The 18,980-nt window shown below is 46.4% G+C and overlaps 1 protein-coding gene across 6 annotated transcripts in view; it reads left to right on the forward strand.

Annotated features, from left to right (window-relative positions):
• The first annotated feature begins 1,217 nt into the window (after nt 1-1,217).
• LOC146333955 (BOS complex subunit NCLN-like) overlaps nt 1,218-18,980 on the forward strand; it is a 31,982-nt gene continuing 14,219 nt past the window's right edge. For 3 of the 6 annotated variants that reach the window (XM_084825325.1, XM_084825321.1, XM_084825322.1), the window contains exons 1-7: nt 1,397-1,765; nt 4,870-5,060; nt 10,017-10,161; nt 11,669-11,763; nt 16,478-16,558; nt 17,798-17,901; nt 18,022-18,110. In XM_084825325.1, coding sequence (XP_084681451.1) covers nt 1,579-1,765; nt 4,870-5,060; nt 10,017-10,161; nt 11,669-11,763; nt 16,478-16,558; nt 17,798-17,901; nt 18,022-18,110 — 892 coding nt within the window. In that variant the 5' untranslated portion in view covers nt 1,397-1,578. The other 3 variants (XM_084825323.1, XM_084825324.1, XM_084825326.1) reach the window with 2 other exon arrangements.

The following is an 18,980-nucleotide window of genomic DNA, read 5'->3' on the forward strand; positions in this document are numbered from 1 at the left end:
CTGAGCCACAGTCAGCTCCAGGTCTTGTTTTTACTGACTGTATGGAGCTTCTCCATGTTTGACTGCAAAGGACATAATCAATCTGATTTCGATATTGACCATCTGGTGACGTCCATGTGTAGAGTCGCCTCTTGTGCTGTTGGAAAAGAGTGTTTGCTATGATCAGCATGTTCTCTTGGCAAAACTCTATTAGCTTTTGTCCTGCTTCATTTTGTACACCAAGGCCATGCCTGCCTGTTATCCCGGTGATTTCTTGACTTCCTACTTTAGCATTCCAATCCCCTATAATGAAGAGGACATCTTCTTTTGGTGTTAGTTCTAGAAGGTGTTGTAGGTCTTCATAGAACCGATCAACCTCAGCTTCTTCGGCCTCAGTGGTTGGGGCATAGACTTGAATTACTGTGATGTTGAATGGTTTGCCTTGGATTCGTACTGAGATCATTCCATCGTTTTTGAGATTGTACCCCAGTACTGCTTTTCCCACCCTTTTGTTGACTATGAGTGCTACTCCATTTCTTCTAAGGGATTCTTGCCCACAGTAGTAGATATGATGGTCACCTGAATTAAATTCGCCCATGCCTGTCCATTTTTGTTCGCTGATTCCCAAGATGTCGATGTTCAATCTTGCCATCTCATGTTTGACCACCTCCAGCTTACCTTGATTCATTGATCTGACATTCCAGGTTCCTAAACAATATTGTTCTTTACAGCATCGGACTTCCTTTTCACCATCAGACACATCCACAGCCGAGTGTTCTTTCGGCTTTGGCCCAGCCGCTTCACTCTTTCTGGTGCTACTTGGAAATACCCTCTGCTCTTCCCCAGTAGCATATTGGACACCTTCCGACCTGAGGGGCTCATCTTCCGGCGTCATCTCTTTCAGCCTTGTGATACGTTCCATGGGGTTTTCTTGGCAAGAATACTGGAGTGCGTCGCCATTTCCTTCTCCAGTGGACCACATTTTGTCAGAACTCTCTGCCATGACCTGTCCGTCTTGGGTGGCCCTTTTTTCCCGTCCATCATTGCGAGGGTAGGAAGCTAAAGAAAGCGAAGGTTTTGTGTCCTTTTCTCCTCCATCAGCCACTGCACCCTCCCCTCCAAAGTCTTAAAATCCCAACACGCTTTGCCCGCAAAAACTGTGGAAGAAATAGCTGAGGAACATGTGACGGACTCCATTTCCCATCGTGCCTTGCGCGCGCTCTGAGGTAGGGGGAAGAACTATGAAGGAAAAGCTGAGAAGGGGGAACTTTGATTCCATTTCCCAGCCTGCCCTGCGTGGTTGAAACCTGTTAGCTCTGTCTTCCCATCGTACCTTGCGCGCTCCCCTTCCTCTTTGAGGTAATAATTATAACAATCGCTACGTTGAAAAAGCCAAGCAACGGTAGGTGCGGGACTCCATTTCCCCGCGTGCCTTGCGCGCTCTCTGTGTGAGCGGAAAAGGCGACTCCGAGGGAGGCGGTAGTATCCACTTCCCGGCGTGCCGCGCGCGCTGTGGCGGCTATTGTGAGGCGGACCAGGCGAGTTTTCTGGTCCTTCTCGCTCCTTGTCCCTTCGCAGCCCGCTTTCGCCGCCGTCATCATGCTGGAGGAGGCCGGCGAGGAGGTACTGGGCTCGGTGCTGCTGAAGGCCTCATGCCTGCCGCTGAGCTTCCTGCTGGTGCTGCCTGCTCTCCTGCTCCTGCTCCTCGGCCCGCCGCCGGCCTCGGCCGCCCACGAGTTCACCGTCTATCGCATGCAGCAGTACGAACTCGGGGGGCAGCCCTACGGTCAGTCAGTCAGCCAGCCAGCCTGAGGGGAGAGAAGGGAGCGCGGGTGGGCGGGGGCCTGCTGAGGAGGCCCTCGCCAAGAGCCCTCGCTTTAATGAGGGGGTGAAATGTGAGGAAGGGCGAGCATTTAAATAAATGAATACATTGAGGGGGAGAGATCGGGGGGGAGGTTGAGGAGACCATGTGCATAATTATAATGTGCATTATTGTGATGTCGTTACGCCCTCTAATAGCTCTTTTGGGGGGATGGGAGACTGCGACGTTGAAGGGACCATACGTGTGATGCAGCACTTTATATACCGTGACGTAGCAGAAATAGTAAAGCCTTAAGCGAAGTGTTTAGGCTTCCACCTTCTTCTGCTGAGCCTTTTGATTCACATCAGATCAGCTGAAGAAAGTGGATGCTGTGGTGTTTTAATTTAGGATTTTAATATTTCTGCTGGGATAGTCACTTTATAGGGTTGGAGTGATTAATGGCATCCTTCTGGGATCCAGAACAAGCTTGTCTGAAGTGATGTTCGATTCTTTGAGAACTGTCTATGTGTGTTTTATGCATCTGCTACTTTTGAGTGTAAGTTCTGGGGAGATGGATTGGAATATGCTGGAGGAGAGGATACTTGGCATTGTAATAAAAATGTAATAAATGCTCTTGTCAGCCTCCCATGTATACTACAATTGTATAGTATTAATGCTGTATTGAAAAACTTTATAGCATTAAATACTGTTGTGCATGCAGTATGAAGTACTACTAATCTCTTATACTGTTCCCCTACCCCACCCACAAACAGGGGGCTGGGATTCACACAGGAACATTTATATAGTTTATTTAAGTTTTTATTCATCCTATTCTAGTGGACAGGAGTAATTACTATTGCTACAGTGTATTAGAGCTGTCAGTCAATTACAGACATCTTACAGCCCAAGTCTATGTGTTTATTAGAAGTAAAGCTTAACATACCTCTAGGCAAATCTGGACAGGATTGCAGCCTTAGTTATATGGGAATATATACAGCTTTGAGCGCAGTTGGGCTCCACTTGCTCTGATGAATTCAGCTCTTACCCAACTGGCCAGGAGTACCTAGAAGCCCCCGTCCCCTTTGTATTTGCCACTATTCAAGACTCACTTGCCCTCTGAGAGGCAGCAGTCAGTGTCTTTTGTGTCTGTTTTTACAGACTGAATACTCAGGTAGCCGCTCAAATTAAATTTCCAAGCAGAACACTAATCTCAGAAGTGAGCTGCAGCTGGTACAGAATGCGGCGGCTCACCCGATTAAAGGCAGCCGCCGGCGAGATCACATCACTCCAGTGCTGAAGGAGTTGCACTGGTTACCAGTTGTTTTCCGGGCCAAATTCAAGGTGTTGGTTTTGACCTTTAAAACCCTATATGGTTCCGGCCCAGCCTATCTTAAGGAGCGCCTCCAGCAACACCAGACAGGCCGCTTAACAAGATCAGCCTCAGATGGCCTTCTCTCTGTCCCATCAGCCAGGACAGCTAGACTGGTGGGGACAAGGGAGAGGGCCTTTTCTGTAGTGGCCCCCACTCTGTGGAACTCCCTCCCTACGGAACTCCGTCATTCCTCCTCTTTAATGAGCTTCCGTCGTGCATTAAAAATGTGGCTGTTCAGGCAGGCATTTGGGGTGGGGTAGGGTATTTTAGGAAATGTTTTTATTGTAGAATTTTATTGTTTTATTGTATGTTGTACATCGCCCAGAGTGGCTGGGTGACTGGCCAGATGGGCGATTAATAAATTAAATAATAAAAAATAAAATGAGTGCCAGGTTTATAGAGCTACACCTGCCCCATGAGGATGTACAAGAAGGATTTTTGCAGAAGATGGGAATGACCTTTGGAGATAGACAATGGAACGCAGAGTTTATTGTGTGCCTTTGAATGGTTCCAAGTGATCTTATAAAACTTCTCTATACTGCGTCAGACCATTGGCACATCTAGCTCAGTATTGTCTAATCTGATTAGCAGTAGCCCTCCGGGGTTCGGGGCATAGGTCCTTCCCAGCCCTGCTCCCTTTTAACTAGAGATGCCAGGATTCAGCCCGGAGCATTATTCATGTACATCATGTGCTCTATCACTATGCTACCACCACCCTTCCTGTTTCTTGGGGAGGATTGTCAAGGAGTTGGGGAAAATTGTGGAGGAAACACTGCAGAATCATTCTGCAACTGCATAATCAACCATACCTATACATTTGTCCCTTTGCTCATTCTTAAGAATGTGTTCTCCAAGTTACTATCCAAGTTACTGTCCTGCATTTATATGCTATATTGCCTGCTATGTTTGGGTTATGTCAATTACAAGCTGAAAGCCCCAACAGCTCATCCCAATTTACAGAGGACATTCATACTCTCCACAAGTGAAAGTTGAATATCTATTTGTTAGCCTGGCTGTTCTGTAAAACTACTTTGAAAAAATTAAAGTGGTGTAAAAGACTCAAAGCAACACACAAAAATAAAAATGGTGCCTAAAATGCACTTGGCAAAGGTAGTGCAGTTATTAAAATGGTTTAAACTAAAATTCATAAAGACAGTTAAAACTGCACCAGCATCAACCTTAACCAAGTAACAGGCAGTTAGCCAGGGAAGGCTTTCTGATACTAAAAATGGCTTCGCTTGCCAGTGGAAGCTATGCAGAGTTGTAGCTTTAAGTCATAACTCCTCATTGGAGAGTGTGATGCTCTCATGGTGTCGCACAGCATGGGCACAGATTGTTGGCGATTCCTGGGGCAAGACACACTGAAGGTGGTGCATAGCATTCCTAGTCTGTGGTTTCCACCAAAATTTTTCTTATCTGCTCCCTTTTGGCAAGACAAACCTGCCTGTATTGGTTAAGCCCATTCAGAGTTGAGGCAGGAAAGATTTTTTAAAAATATCACTAAATGTTTCTGTTTGTCCCAACCCTTGCTAGCTGAGACGTTCGGAGTCAATTACTGTACAAAGTCCTACTTTTGAATCCTAAAGGCTCAGGGAGTGGTATACCAGTTAAGCAGTTAGCAAGGTTCCTTGGGGTTAAAGTTCTCTTGTAGAACATGTCTGTGGATCCAGGGTAAGCACATGACTACTCACTAGGTCTATTTATCTGCTCTTGATAGGCACCCGAAATGCTGTCTTAAACACAGAGGTGCGCACAGTGGAGGCGGATGTGCTGAGCCGCCGCTGTGTGATGATGCGGCTGATGGACTTCTCCTATGAACAGTACCAGAAGGCTCTTCGCCAGTCAGCCGGTGCTGTGGTGATCATCCTGCCTCAGAGCATGTCATTAGTGCCTCAGGATGTCATCCGGGTAAGCATTCTTTTGAGACTAGCAGTGTGATAATGGTGCGTACGCACCAGCAGGGTTCTAGGCAGGAGTTTGGTATTGTCCGGGTCTCCTGATCCCCTACCGGCCTGCTCGGTTGCTGTGCTCATCAGGAGATGCCCTCCTGGTGGTACCCCAGATTTCAGACGTTTGGTCTTTTATGGCTCGAAATAGGGCTTTTAGTGTCACAGCCCCCACTCTCTGGAACTCCCAACCAATACAAATTAGGCAGGTGCCAACCCTTCTTTTTTGTTGGCGCCTACGGAAAACATAATTTTTTCAACAGGCATTCCCCAGTAGGCAATCTTGTGCCCCGTACATCGCTTAGAAATTTCTCTTAATATAAGTGATTCATAAAATTGTTAACTATTAAATGGGGAGACCCGACTGAGCCAGGCTAGAGCGAACTGATTCAGGACCCTAGAATAGGCCCCAGGATTATTCTGTGAGGCAGAGAACTAACTGGGGTAATAAACCTTGCAAATGCAAAACTCAGCAAATTGCACCAAGTCCAAGTTGAGTGAGAAATACTCCTTTGCATGTCCACAGGCAGGCATGTCCAACAGCACAAGAGGCGACTCTACACATGGGCATCACCAGATGGTCAATATCGAAATCAGATTGATTATGTCCTTTGCAGTCAAACATGGAGAAGCTCTATACAGTCAGTAAAAACAAGACCTGGAGCTGACTGTGGCTCAGATCATGAGCTTCTTGTTGCAAAATTTCAGCTTAAATTGAAGAACGTAGGGAAAACCACTAAACCATTCAGGTATGACCTAAATCATATCCCTTATGAATATACAGTGGAGGTGAGGAATAGATTTAAGGAATTAGACCTGATAGACAGAGTGCCTGAGGAACTATGGACGGAGGTCCGTAACGTTGTTCAGGAGGCAGCAACGAAATCCATCCCAAAGAAAAAGAAATGCAAGAAAGCCAAGTGGCTGTCTGATGAGGCTTTATAAGTAGCTGAGGAAAGAAGGGAAGCGAAAAGCAAGGGAGAAAGGGGAAGATATATCCAACTGAATGCAGAGTTCCAGAGAATAGCAAGGAGAGACAAGAAGGCCTTCTTAAATGAACAACGCAAAGAAATCGAGGAAAACAACAGAATGGGAAAGACTAGAGATCTCTTCAAGAAAATCGGAGATCTCAAGGGAACGTTTTGTGCAAAGACGGGCATGATAAAGGACAAAGAAGGCAGGGACCTAAGAGAAGCAGATGAGATTAAGAAGAGGTGGCAAGAATACACAGAAGAACTATACAGGAAAGATCTGAATGTCCCTGATAGCCATGATAGTGCGGTCACTGAACTTGAGCCGGACATCCTCGAGAGTGAAGTCAAGTGGGCCTTAGGAAGCATTAGTAACAACAAAGCTAGCGGAGATGACAGTATTCCAGCTGAGCTATTTAAAATCCTAAAAGATGATGCTGTTAGAGTGCTGCATTCAATATGCCAACAAATTTGGAACACTCAACAATGGCGGCAAGACTGGAAAAGGTCAGTTTACATTCCAATTCCAAAGAAGGGCAACGCCAAAGAGTGTTCAAACTACCGCACAATTGCGCTCATTTCACATGCCAGCAAGGTGATGCTCAAAATCCTACAAGCTAGGCTTCAGCAGTATGCGAACCGAGAACTACCGGAAGTACAAGCTGGGTTTCGAAGAGGCAGAGGAACTAGAGATCAAATCGCCAACATTCGCTGGATCATGGAGAAATCAAGGGAATTCCAGAAAAACGTCTATTTCTGCTTCATTGACTACGCTAAAGCCTTTGATTGTGTGGATCACAACAAACTGTGGCAAATTCTTAAAGTGATGGGAGTACCAGACCACCTTACCTGTCTCCTGAGAAACCTGTACGAGGGTCAAGAAGCAAAAGTAAGAACCAGACATGGAACAACCGAGTGGTTCAAAATTGGGAAAGGAGTACGACAAGGCTGCATATTGTCACCCTGCTTATTTAACTTATATGCAGAGTACATCATGAGAAACGCCGGGTTGGATGAATCACAGGTCGGAATTAAGATTGCCGGGAGAATTATCAACAACCTCCGATGTGCAGACGATACCACCCTAATGGCAGAAAGCGAAGAGGATCTAAAGAGCCTCTTGTTGAGGGTGAAAGAGGAGAGTGCAAAAGCTGGTTTGAAACTCAACATTAAAAAAACTAAGATCATGGCCTGTGGCCCCATCACTTCCTGGCATATAGAAGGGGAAGAAATGGAAGCAGTGACAGATTTTACTTTCTTGGGTTCCAAGATCACTGCAGACGGTGACTGTAGCCATGAAATTAAAAGACGCTTGCTCCTTGGGAGGAAAGCTATGGCCAACCTAGACAGCATAGTAAGAAGCAGAGACATCACCTTGCCGACAAAGGTCCGTCTAATCAAAGCTATGGTTTTCCCAGTAGTAATATATGGCTGTGAGACCTGGACTATAAGGAAGGCTGAGCGCCGAAGAATTGATGCTTTCGAACTGTGGTGCTGGAGAAGACTCTGGACTGCAAGGAGGTCAAATCAGTCAGTCCTAATGGAAATCAACCCTGAGTGCTCATTGGAAGGACAGATACTGAAGCTGAAGCTCAAATATTTTGGCCACCTAATGCGAAGAGAAAACTCCCTGGAAAAGACCCTGATGCTGGGAAAGACTGAAGGCAAAAGGAGAAGGGGACGGCAGAGGATGAGATGGCTAGATAGCATCACCGATGCAATGAATATGAACTTGAGCACACTCCGGGAGAGAGCGCAGGACAGGAAGGCCTGGCGTGCTATGGTCCATGGGGTCACGAAGAGTCAGACACGACTGAATGACTGAACAACAACAATGTCCACAGAGCTAACTACCTCTAAAACGTAGCGAAGGGGCACCCACCCGGGCACCAATATTCAATTCTCTCACACACTCAGGGCTGAAGAAAACTTTTAAAGAAAACAGCATTAAGTGCATGGGGCCTGATCTGGATTGGGACCACCGTGTGTGGGTGGGTGTGGCTAAAACTTCCCACCCAGGTGCTTCCCCCCCTAAATTGCACCCCACCCCCTGGCCCCATGCACAGACTAAAAAAGAGAGAAAAAACTCCATTGGCTACAATCTTTTTTTCTTTAGCCCCCAAGTGAGGGTGTGGGGAGAGGCTGGGTGGGAAGAATTAATCCTTCCTACCTGTGTGTGGTGGACTGATCCAGATTGGGCCCCAGACATTTACATTAAAGTAAAAAAAAAAAAAGCTTAGGTTCAGTTAAGTGTAGCTTAGCCGTCACTCACACACCAAAACCACATGCAGAGATCACTCCTAAGCCTCTCCCCCATTGTTCCAGCCAGCTCTAGCCTGCAGCTACCCAATGCCCCCCTCCCCTCACCAGGCACACAGGAGCATTTTTCCCTTGATGAAGCCCCGCGATCAAGACCAGCGGCTTGCAGCAGCAGGAGATAAAAAGGTGGCCCTGTTCTGTTGCTTCACTCAGACAAGTCCTGCCTCTTCCAGTTACAATCCAGATCTGTTTGGCTATGGGCACCCAGCATTGATACCCATTTTCAGAATAAAATCTGGGTCCTGCGCAAGTGCAGGAGAGCCATATCGTGACCATTTTTGGTAGTAATACAGAGCAGTTCTCCTGGATGCCCTGCTTCTCAGCCAACGTCAGTAAATGAATGAATGCAGAGCATCTGAGCATGTGCACCCAGCGCTTATGCTCAGTATTAGCTCAGGAAGAACATGGAGTTCCAAGGCCAACTCGAAGAGGAGGACTGGCCAGGCATGTGGCAGCAGATGTGCCGCACTTGCTTGTAGTTAAAAATAAAGGTATTTGTTTGTGGAGAGGGGAAGGGGGTCGGTGCCCCCCTCCCTGTCCCTACTATAGCACCACCACTATAGGAGAGAAGCAGGGCTACTCCCATCAGCTCTGCTGACAAGCCAGCTCCTTTTGGCTCCTCCTCCCTGAGCTGTTTCCATCCCCGCTGGTCAATATTTTTAACTTTAAGAATTGGTACCTGTCTGCTTTTTTCTCCTCCTTTCTCGTCATCCATTTTTCCTTTTGTGTTGTGCCTTTTTTGACTGTAAGCCTGTGGGCAGGGGCTGCCTTGGTTTTTATTGATTCTGCATATGGTACTCTGGGAGTCTTTATGGTTGAAAAGGAGCAGGTATGCCAGTATGCCATACTTATGGCATATTTTTAAAAAAGTATGGCATACTTGGCCAGTATGCCATACAGTACTTTTTTCAAATGCAGCATCTTCCATCCCTCAGCACGAGCAAAAATGGTATAGCTGCTTCCTTGCCAGCCTGACAGCCAAAACAAAGAGAAAAGGCAGTAGTTCTGGGGGAGGACTCACAGCTCAGTGGTAGAGCAGATGCTTTGCATGCAGAAAAGCCATGTTTTAATCCTGGGCATCTCTAGGTAGGAGAGATGGGAAAGACTCCTGTCTGAAGCCCTGGAGAGCTGCTGCCAGTCAGTGATCTGATCTGTTAATAGGTAGCTTCCTGTTTCTAGTTTAAACCCTGTTTTAGGGAGAGAGACCATAGCTCAGTGGTAGAGCACTTCCTTTGTTTGCCGAAGGGCTAAGATTCAATGCAGTATTAAAAGATCGCGCCAGGGCTGGGAAAGACCTCTTCTCTGCCTGAAACCTTGGGAGACCTGGTGCTAAATTTGTGCCCTACTCTTTCACAAGAATTGGAGCCCAGTGTGGCTCACAATGTATAAAAAAGACAGGGAATAAGCAAGTTTTTGGACCAGTGGTCTGACCCAGTAGAAGGGTCCCCCATTGTTCAGCTCCCACCAAAGTGGATGTAGAAGCACTACTAAAGTATTGTGTTCCTGAAGTTTAATGCGGGAGTAAACTTCAGTTATTCAGTAAAGGTAGGTATGAACCCCCTGTGCGTGGTGGTGGTGTTTTCAAGCCCAACTTTCTCTTAATGTTTGTCTCTACTCTTCCTCCTCAGCAATTCATGGAGATCGAGCCAGAAATGCTGGCCATGGAAACCATTGTGCCAGTCTACTTTGCTGAGGAGGACGAAGAGCTCCTCTCCATCTACGAGCAAACGCAGGCAGCTTCTGCATCGCAAGGCTCACAGTCAGCTGCTGAAGGTAGGCCTCTCTTAGAGCACTGGGGGTACCCACAGGTTGCCACCTCCTCCTTCCACAGGACCTTCTGAGATCATCTTTCAAGGACCTTTTTGGTGGTGGCAGCTCATATTTGGAACATCCTCCCCAGACAGATTGAACAGGTGCCTTTCCTAGTGGCATAAGGAAGGGGCCATAGCTCAAGGACAGAGCACCTGTTTGGCATGCAGAAAGTCCCAGATTTAATTCTTGGTATCTCCAGTTAAAAGGGTCAGGTGAGTGAGCAGATAAGGGAAAAGACCCTACTCTGCCTGAGGCTGAAATCCTGTGGCCACTTACCTGGGACTTCTGAGTAGGCACTGTTAGATCCTGGAGAGCTGCTGCCAGAGAAAATAGTAGATAATTCTGGCATAACCACGCAAACAGACTGACCTGGCATAAAGTTGCTTCCTATATTTCTGTTTGTGCCCTAAAAAGCCTTAGCAGTGCCCAATCGTATGATGTAGGACATTTTTCTGTCTAAACAACTCTTGTCAGACTTTTCTGTCTGAACATGCATAGGATTGTGCCCTACGTGACTTGTTCTCCTGGTTTATTGTTTCAGTGCTTGTTGGTTTTATTACCTGCTGTTTTATTGATTGCAGCTGCTCTATGTTTTTATAGTTGGTTCTTTTTTATTTTTTAATTGTTTTCATTACTGTGGATACTTCTGTAGAAAAACAATTCATTAAATAAACAAGAGGGTTTCCTTCTCTAAACCGTTGTGTTGATATTCCTGTTATATTGTGTATATCTGTAATTACCTTAAAGATGAAAAGGTCAAGTGTAACTGTGGATAGAAAATATCTGTCCAAAGTATATAACGTAAAGGCTCAAATTCATGTCTTTCTTTTATGTGGGAGGCAATTTGAAAAGTTTTGGACGTAATAGTCTGTTCTTTTTGCACTCCTATGTAAGTGTAGTGAATGTGCAGGATGAAGAACAAGTGTTGCTAAGGACAGCCTGATGTTTGTATCCTCATGGTCACTGAGTATGTAGGGTGCCAAGCCTCAGCAACAGAAACGCTTGCCTACCTAGCAGTGCTTCCCTTTTCCAATTCATTTCTCCCCATCTGGTCACCTGGAGGAAATCTTTATTTTGAATAAATAATCACTTGACTATTTACAAGCCTGTTTTTCCCCCCTTTTAAGTATATGCATTTTTTTAAAATACAATACTGAAGACCAGAACAGCCAAATCAAACAAAAAGACATGATAAATTAACATCTAGTTTAATTGAGAGACGCTGTCTTAGGAACCAAGCTGTTCTTAACAGTGATCAAAAACACTGATTGGCTGTCCATAATTCTTACCATTCACAGGCAAATTATTAAACTAGAAAACTGGAGGAATTGCCAGCGATCTTATCTCCTGTTTGAGTTTCTTTGAAGTGATCCAGTGTTAACACTCATATGTGTACAAACTTCAGGAGCAAAATAGCAAACTGCCTGCTTTTCTTTCTTTTTTTTAAATATCACTGTTTTCTTCCTAGTTCTGTTGCATGCTGCAACTGCCAATGGCTTCCAAATGGTGACCAGTGGGGCTCAGAGCAAAGCAGTTAGTGACTGGCTCATCACAAGTGTGGAGGTGAGTTTGAAAGCACTTCTTGGCATGGAATGCTTTGCAAAGGGGACATTCTTAAGCACAGTCTACCTAATTAGATTTGCAAACCCAGTGAGAGCTAGAACATAAGAAGAGCCCTGCTGGATCAGACCAAGGGTCCATCTAGTCCAGCATTCTGTTCACACAGGGGCCAACCAGCTGCCCACGGGAAACCCACAAGCAGGACATAAGTGCAACAGCACCCTCCCACCCATGTCCCCCAGCAACTCACTTGCTGCCCCTGGTACTGGAGGCAGCACAGAGCCCTCAGGACTGGTAGCCATGGACAGCCTTCTCCTCCTCCAGGAATGTGTCTACCCCCCTTTTAAAGCCATCCACGTTGGTGGCCATCACTGCATCCTGGCCTAGCGAATTCCACAGCTGAACTCTGTGCTGCATGAAGGGGGACGTCCTTTTACCTGTCCTGCATCTCCCACCCATCAGCTTCATGGGACGACCCCGCTGGCTTCTCGCATTTTGAGAGAGGGAGAACAATGTCTCCCTCTCCACGTTCTCCACACCAGGCATAATGTTGTACACCTCCATCGTGTCTCCCCTGACCCTCCTTTTTTTCCAAGCCGAACAAGCCCAGCTGCTGCAACCTTCCCTCACAGGGGACATGCTCCAGCCCCGTGATCATTTGAGTTGCCCTGTTCTGCACCTTTTCCACCTCTACAGTATCATTTTTTAGGTGTGGTGACCAGAACTGGACACAGTATTCCAAGTGTGGCCGCACCATAGATTTGTATAGGGGCAGTAGGATATTGGCAGTTTTTATTGTCAATTCCTTCTCTAATTATGCCTCACATGGAGTTTGCCTTTTTTGCAGCGGCCGCACACTGGGTTGACATCTTCCTCGAGCTGTCCACCACAACCCCAAGCTCTCTTGCCTGGTCAGTCACCGCTAGCTCAGATCCCATCAGGCTATACTTGAAGTTGGGGTTTTTTGCCCCAACTTGCATCACTTTACACTTGCTCACATTGAACCACATTTGCCATTTAGATTCCCATTCTCCCAGTTTGGAGAGGTCCTTTTGGAGCTCTTCAGAATCCCTTTTTGTTTTCACTACCCTAAATAATTTGGTGTCATCCGCAAACTTGGCCACTTCACTGCTCACTCCTAATTCCAGATCATTTATGAACAGGTTGAAAAGCATTGGTCCTAATACAGATTCCTGTGGGACTCCACTATTTCCCTCCCTCCATGGGGAGAATTTACCATTGATTCCTGCTCTCTGCTCTCTGTTCTTTAACCAGTTACTGATCCATAAGAGAACCTGTCCTCTTATTCCAGGGCTGCTAAGTTTGCTCAGGAGTCTTTGGTGAGGGACTTTGTCAAAAGCCTTTTGGAAGTCCAAGTAAATAACGTCTATCGGATCACCCCGTCTACATGTTTATTGACACTCAAAGAACTCTAAAAGGTTAGTGAGACAGGGCTCACCTTTGCAGAAGCCGTGTTGATTCTTTTTCAGCAGGGCTTGTCCTTCTATATGCTTACTAATTTTATCTTTTATAATGCCTTCAACCAATTTACCAGGAACAGACATTAAGATAACAGGCCTGTAATTTCCTGGATCCCCCCTGGATCCCTTTTTGAACATTGGTGTTACATTGGCCATCTTCCAGTCCTCCGGTATAGAGGCTGATCTTAGGGACATGTTGCATATTTTGGTTAGAAGGTCAGCAATTTCATCTTTGAGTTCTTGGAGCACTCTAGGATGGATACCATCTGGGCCCGGTGATTTATTTGCGTTCAATTTATCAGTAAGGTTGAGAACTTCATCTTTTGTCGCCACTCTTTGCCTCAGTTCCTCAGACTCCCTTCCTGAAAACATCAGTTCAGGCACAGGTGTCTGTCCTATATCTTCTGCAGTGACGACGAGTGAAAAGAATTCATTCAGCCTCTCTGCAATCTCCTTGTCCTCCTTCAGTCCTCCTTTCGCTCCATTGTCATCCAGCGGTCCAACGGCCTCCCTGGCTGGTTTCCTGCTTCTGGTATATTTAAAGGATTCTTCACTGTTGGCCTTGATGTTGTTAGCGATATGCTCTTCAGAATGCTCTTTTCCATCTCTTACTGTCTGCTTGCATCGCCTTTGTGCCAGCTTGTGCTGCCTTTTGTTTTCCTCACTTGGGCAAGACTCCCATTTTCTGAAGGAAGCACTCTTTTTTCCAATAGCTCCTTTAACACTGCTCGTGAACCATGCCGGCAACCTCTTGGACTTGGTGCTGCCTTTCCTAACCTGTGGCATGTATTTTAGCTGGGCTTCCGTTATTGTGGTTTTGAGTAATCTCCAAGCATTCTGAAGGGATCGAATCCACTTGACTCCCCCTTTTAGCTTGTTTCACCAGCTCCCTCATTTCAGAGAAGTTTCCTCTTTTGAAGTCAAATGTGACTGAGTTGGACTTCCTGGGCCATTTCCCACTTAAAAATTGATATTAAACCCGATAGCACTGTGAACACTGTTTCCAAGTGGTTCAGCAACACTTAGATCTCGTACTAGGTCCCGGGCGACACCACTTAAGATTAAATCCAAGGTTGCCTCCCTTCTGGTCGGTTCCATGACCAACTGTTCTAGGGCACAATCGTTTAGGGCATCGAGAAAGTTAACCTCCTTGTCATGACTGGAACATGCATTTATCCAATCAATGTGGGGGTAATTGAGGTCGCCCGTTACTACAACAGTTCCTTGTTTGGAGGCCTCCCTGATTTCGTTCTCCATCTCAAGTTAACTCTGGAGCATTCTGGTCTGGGGGACGATAGCATGTTCCTAGCAGTAAATTAGTTTTGGAGCCTGGGATTGTCTCCCACAGTGCTTCTGTGGAAGAGCCTACCCCTTGTAGGTGCTCTGGTCCGCTTGACACTGTGCCCTCTCTGACGTACAGGGCAACACCTCCCCCAGTACGCCCTTCCCTGTCCTTCCTGTAGAGTTTATATCCAGAGATGATCGTATCCCACTGGTTCTCTCCGCTCTACCAGGTTTCTATAATGCCCACTATATCCAGGTTTTCCTTTAAAATCAAGCACTCCAACTCTCCCATTTTGGCGCAGAGGCTTCTAGCATTTGCATAGAAGCACCTATGCACGGTGTCCCTCCCCAGGTGCCTCTGGCGTGTGCCTCTTTTGCCATGGGACGTTGGCCCCTTTGATGGGCTCTTATGTTCTGCCATGTGCTCCTGGCTCATTTCCTCCCCTTCTGCATTTGGGCACTCAAAAACATTTTCATCTTCATCCCTTTGGGATGATTTAACCCAAACCGGATGCTTCCCAGCTCCTGTTGGCTTTCCCCCAGGGTTGAGTTAAAAAGCTGCTCTGCCCCCCTTTCTATGTTTAGCGCCAGCAGTCTGGTTCCATTTTGGTTCAAGTGGAGCCCGTCCCTCTTGTACAGGCCCGGCTTGTCCCAAAACGTTCCCTGGTGCCTAAGAAATCTGAACCCCTCCTCCCGGCACCACCGTCTCATCCAGGCATCGAGGCTCCTTGGCTTTGCCTGTCTAGCTGGGCCTGTGCGTGGAACAGGTAGCATTTCCGAGAAAGCCACCTGGGTGGCCCCGGATTTCAATCGCCTACCTAGCAACCTAAGTTTGGCTTCCAGGACCTCACGGCCACATTTCCCAACATCGCTGGTACCAACATGGACCACGACCACTGACTCCACCCCAGCACTTATTTGCTAGGCTATCTAGACGGCACATGATATCCGCAACCATCGCACCAGGCAGGCAGTTCACTGTGCAGGCTACACGCCCATCACAAACCCAGCTGTCTATGTGTCTAATGATCGCATCTCCCACTACCACAAGCCCCCCCTCCCCCCAGAGGCACATCCTCGGTGTGAGAGGGTATCTGTTCGTCTTCCGAGGAATGGGTCCCTTCTAAGGGATCACTTCCCTCTTCCTCAGAATGAACCTATTAACCAGGGCTCCAGGCCTGAGGAGGTGCTTGATTTGGGCTTCCACACCAAAGCTGCAGGCACTTCAAGTCTGTTCTTAACTACTGTTCACAAGCTGGGCTCTTATTCTGCTTTCCTTTTCTTTATTAATTAAAATGATTATTTATGTAGCACTAGTAGTGTGTGTGGCGCTTTTACAGAGTACAAGAGGAGCTTACAATCTAAACTTCGATGCAGGGGAAATGAGGGAGGGAAGTGGAGGTAGGGATAAGCTGGGGAAGCATGTGCAATAGTTCAAGTAACATTTGCTTAGGCTTGATTACGGGTTTGCTTGCTGCAGGGCCATGGGCACTGGGGGGGTTGTGCCAAAGACTTCAGGAAAAGGTGGGTTTCAAGGAGGTATCTGACAGAAGTAAGAGAGGAGGCATCACACAGGTGTTCTAGTAAGCAATCCAAGCATACAAGTCTGCAAGGAATAAAATAATTTTTTTTGATGGAGCAGGAGGTCTTTGAACAGCTGAGGGTGGTGGAATTGCCGGAGTGAAGGTCACAACCAAGGATTTATAGGGATATAAGAGCAGAGAGAGAAGGGGCAAGGCCATGGTGGAGCTTATGCTGAATCCAGCAGACAGGAAGCCAGTGTAAGGGTGTTTAGATGCTTATATACTGCTTTCCTGGGAAATGTGGAGCAATGTACAGTAGCAAAAAGATGGTTTGATGATGGAGGGATGTCTTGTGGCTTGTGCTGATTTGGCCTAGATGTTGCAGCAGCAGAAGTGGCCTTTGTTTAAACATTTCATCCCCCTCGCCAGGGGCGGTTGACTGGTCTGGGAGGAGAAGACCTGCCTACTATTGTAGTAGTAGCTCACTACGATTCCTTTGGAGTTGCCCCGGTGAGTATCCCACACTAGCAAGCGTCCCATGTCTTGGCATCTTCTGTACGGTGCAGGTTGGTTCACTTTCTTGAACTACCTAGAATGTTATACTAAGCTGCTCCTTAAATTTGGGCACACTTTGTGTGGACCGAGCTTTGTTCCTAGTGGTCTGTAATCTGTTTCATATAGTTTAATGCAGAGCATGAGAAAGACTCGCATCATTAAGGCTAAAGGAAATTGCCTGAGTCAACAGTCTTCAGTCTTCATACTTTGCATTGTTGCTTTCTCCTCCCTGGGTTTTTCTCCTTTCTTTTTTCTTAGTTGCTTGAGACAACCCCCACCCCCTCCAAATAAACAAACAGAGAATTGTAGTGGTCCTGGTGGTGCAATCGTCTTGGACCAGCACCCAGTCTGGGCATGGGTCCCAAACCACCGGTTGAAGACTAGTGGCCTAAACAAAGGGTGGGCAGAATGTAGATTAGGATCTGCCAGTTGATCTCATGGTGACTTGCAGCGGATTGGCGAGAGTTAGACTCCCAGTGATATCACAATAGCAAGAACTAAGCTCCCCCCCCCCCATTAGACTGCTCTAATGAAGAAAGCTTGGGGGAAAACCAGGTGTGAATATTCTGTTTGAAAGGCATGTGGACTCAGTTCTCATACTGAAGTAGTCCTTAATTGTAATTATGCAAAAACTCTTACCACTACCACAGCCACCATTTTGCATCTGTCACTGATTGGTGGGCTTTGAGGTTCTTGTTTAAAAAAAAAAAAAATCCAAGTAGATCCGCCAAGCCTGAAGTCTGCCCACTCATGGCCTAAGCCATCTTCAGATTCCCTTCTGTTCCAGTGAACTTACAGAGTCAGACCAGTGGTCCATCTAATTAGAGCTAGTCGGGTCCTTTTGGGGAAGCTCACCAGCAGAGCACAAAGGCAGGCACCCTCCCATATTGTTTGTTCTCAGCATCTGGTGTTCTGTGGCAGGCTGCCTCTGATTCTGTTCCTGCCTGTTGTGGTTGACAGCCCTTCTCTGTTTAATTTAAGGAATGCTTGCTTGCTTTCATAAAAGCCACGGATGTTCATAGCACCAATATGTGGCAAATATTCTGACTTCTTGCTGCCTGTACATGTAAATCTATGGGGATGATGTGGCTTGCTTTGCGATAATCTCTTTTCCTGTCCTCCACATCTCCCTGACTTGCTGGGTCCGCAAATCCATCCCCGTTACCCTTACCATTGGACTTCATTCCCTTCCAGTGGCTCTCCCATGGTGCTGACTCCAATGGCAGTGGCGTCTCTGTTCTCTTGGAACTGGCCAGGCTGTTCTCTCACCTCTACACCTACAAACGGACCCATGCTGGGTAAGAAAGGTGTGGTGGTAGGAGGCAGTTTCTCTTCTGGGAGGCCTTTTACTGACAATGGGTGTCCATTGACAAATCTGAGTTTAACCATCCTCTTTTCCCTGCACTCAAATAATGCAGGTATAATCTTCTGTTCTTTGCATCTGGAGGTGGCAAGTTTAATTATCAAGGGACCAAGAGGTGGCTGGATGACAACTTGGATCACACAGGTGTGACAGGTTTATTATATTTGGGAGATTCTAGGGCAGGTGCTGGCTTTGCTTGTGAGGTGACCAGGAAGAAAGAAAAAGGTGTTAGGTGGGTGCTTATGAATCTGTACTGAGGGAGTGAGACTGTTTGCTCATTTGTAGATAAGAGGCAGGGTAGCTCATGTAACTAGCCCTAGTCTTAGCCAGCAATCACACGTTTTTTTCATGCTGTATAAGCAAGAGCATGCAGAGAAGGTTCCCCTTCTTGCATGCCCCATGATCCTTTGAAGTCCCCAAGACCATAATACTTGGAGTTACAACAGTTATGGGCCCAGCAGAGGCAATATAGGAAAAAAAGTTTGGACACAAGGTTTAGGAGGAAACAGAGATTGTAAAGACAGTGACAGAGCAGTTAAAAAAACCTGATCTCATGGCTAGTAGCTCAGATCTCAAATCTTCTGTAGCCAACTTGAATGGAGGGAACTATCACCTATGGAAATTCTAGCTGGAAATATTATTGTCCAAGGATGAAGGATATGTGGGGGGGCGATAATCACAGAAAGACCAACAAATGATGCAGAAGTGTGGGAAAGCAAAAACTGGCAGATGAGAGCTACAATAAGCTTTCTAGTGGAGGTTGATCAATTAATTCACATTGGAAATGAAAGTACAGTGAAAGAAATGTGGAGTGCACTTCAAAGACTGCATGAACATGCTAACCTATCTAAACTTTACTATGCTTTTACATGGTACTTTTAAACGTTTGGAAGTTTAATATGTCTTGTCAAGTTGTATTTTATGGTTTTGTTAACTGCCTAGAGAGCCTCTGCTACTGGGCAGTATAAAAAAGTAATAAATATAAAATAAAATAATTTCATAGCCCTGGCTGTG

This window comes from Heloderma suspectum, chromosome W (assembly GCF_057233095.1).
Source record: "Heloderma suspectum isolate Gila_16-S chromosome W, 16-S_ref, whole genome shotgun sequence".
NCBI classification, from domain to species: Eukaryota; Metazoa; Chordata; class Lepidosauria; order Squamata; family Helodermatidae; genus Heloderma; species Heloderma suspectum.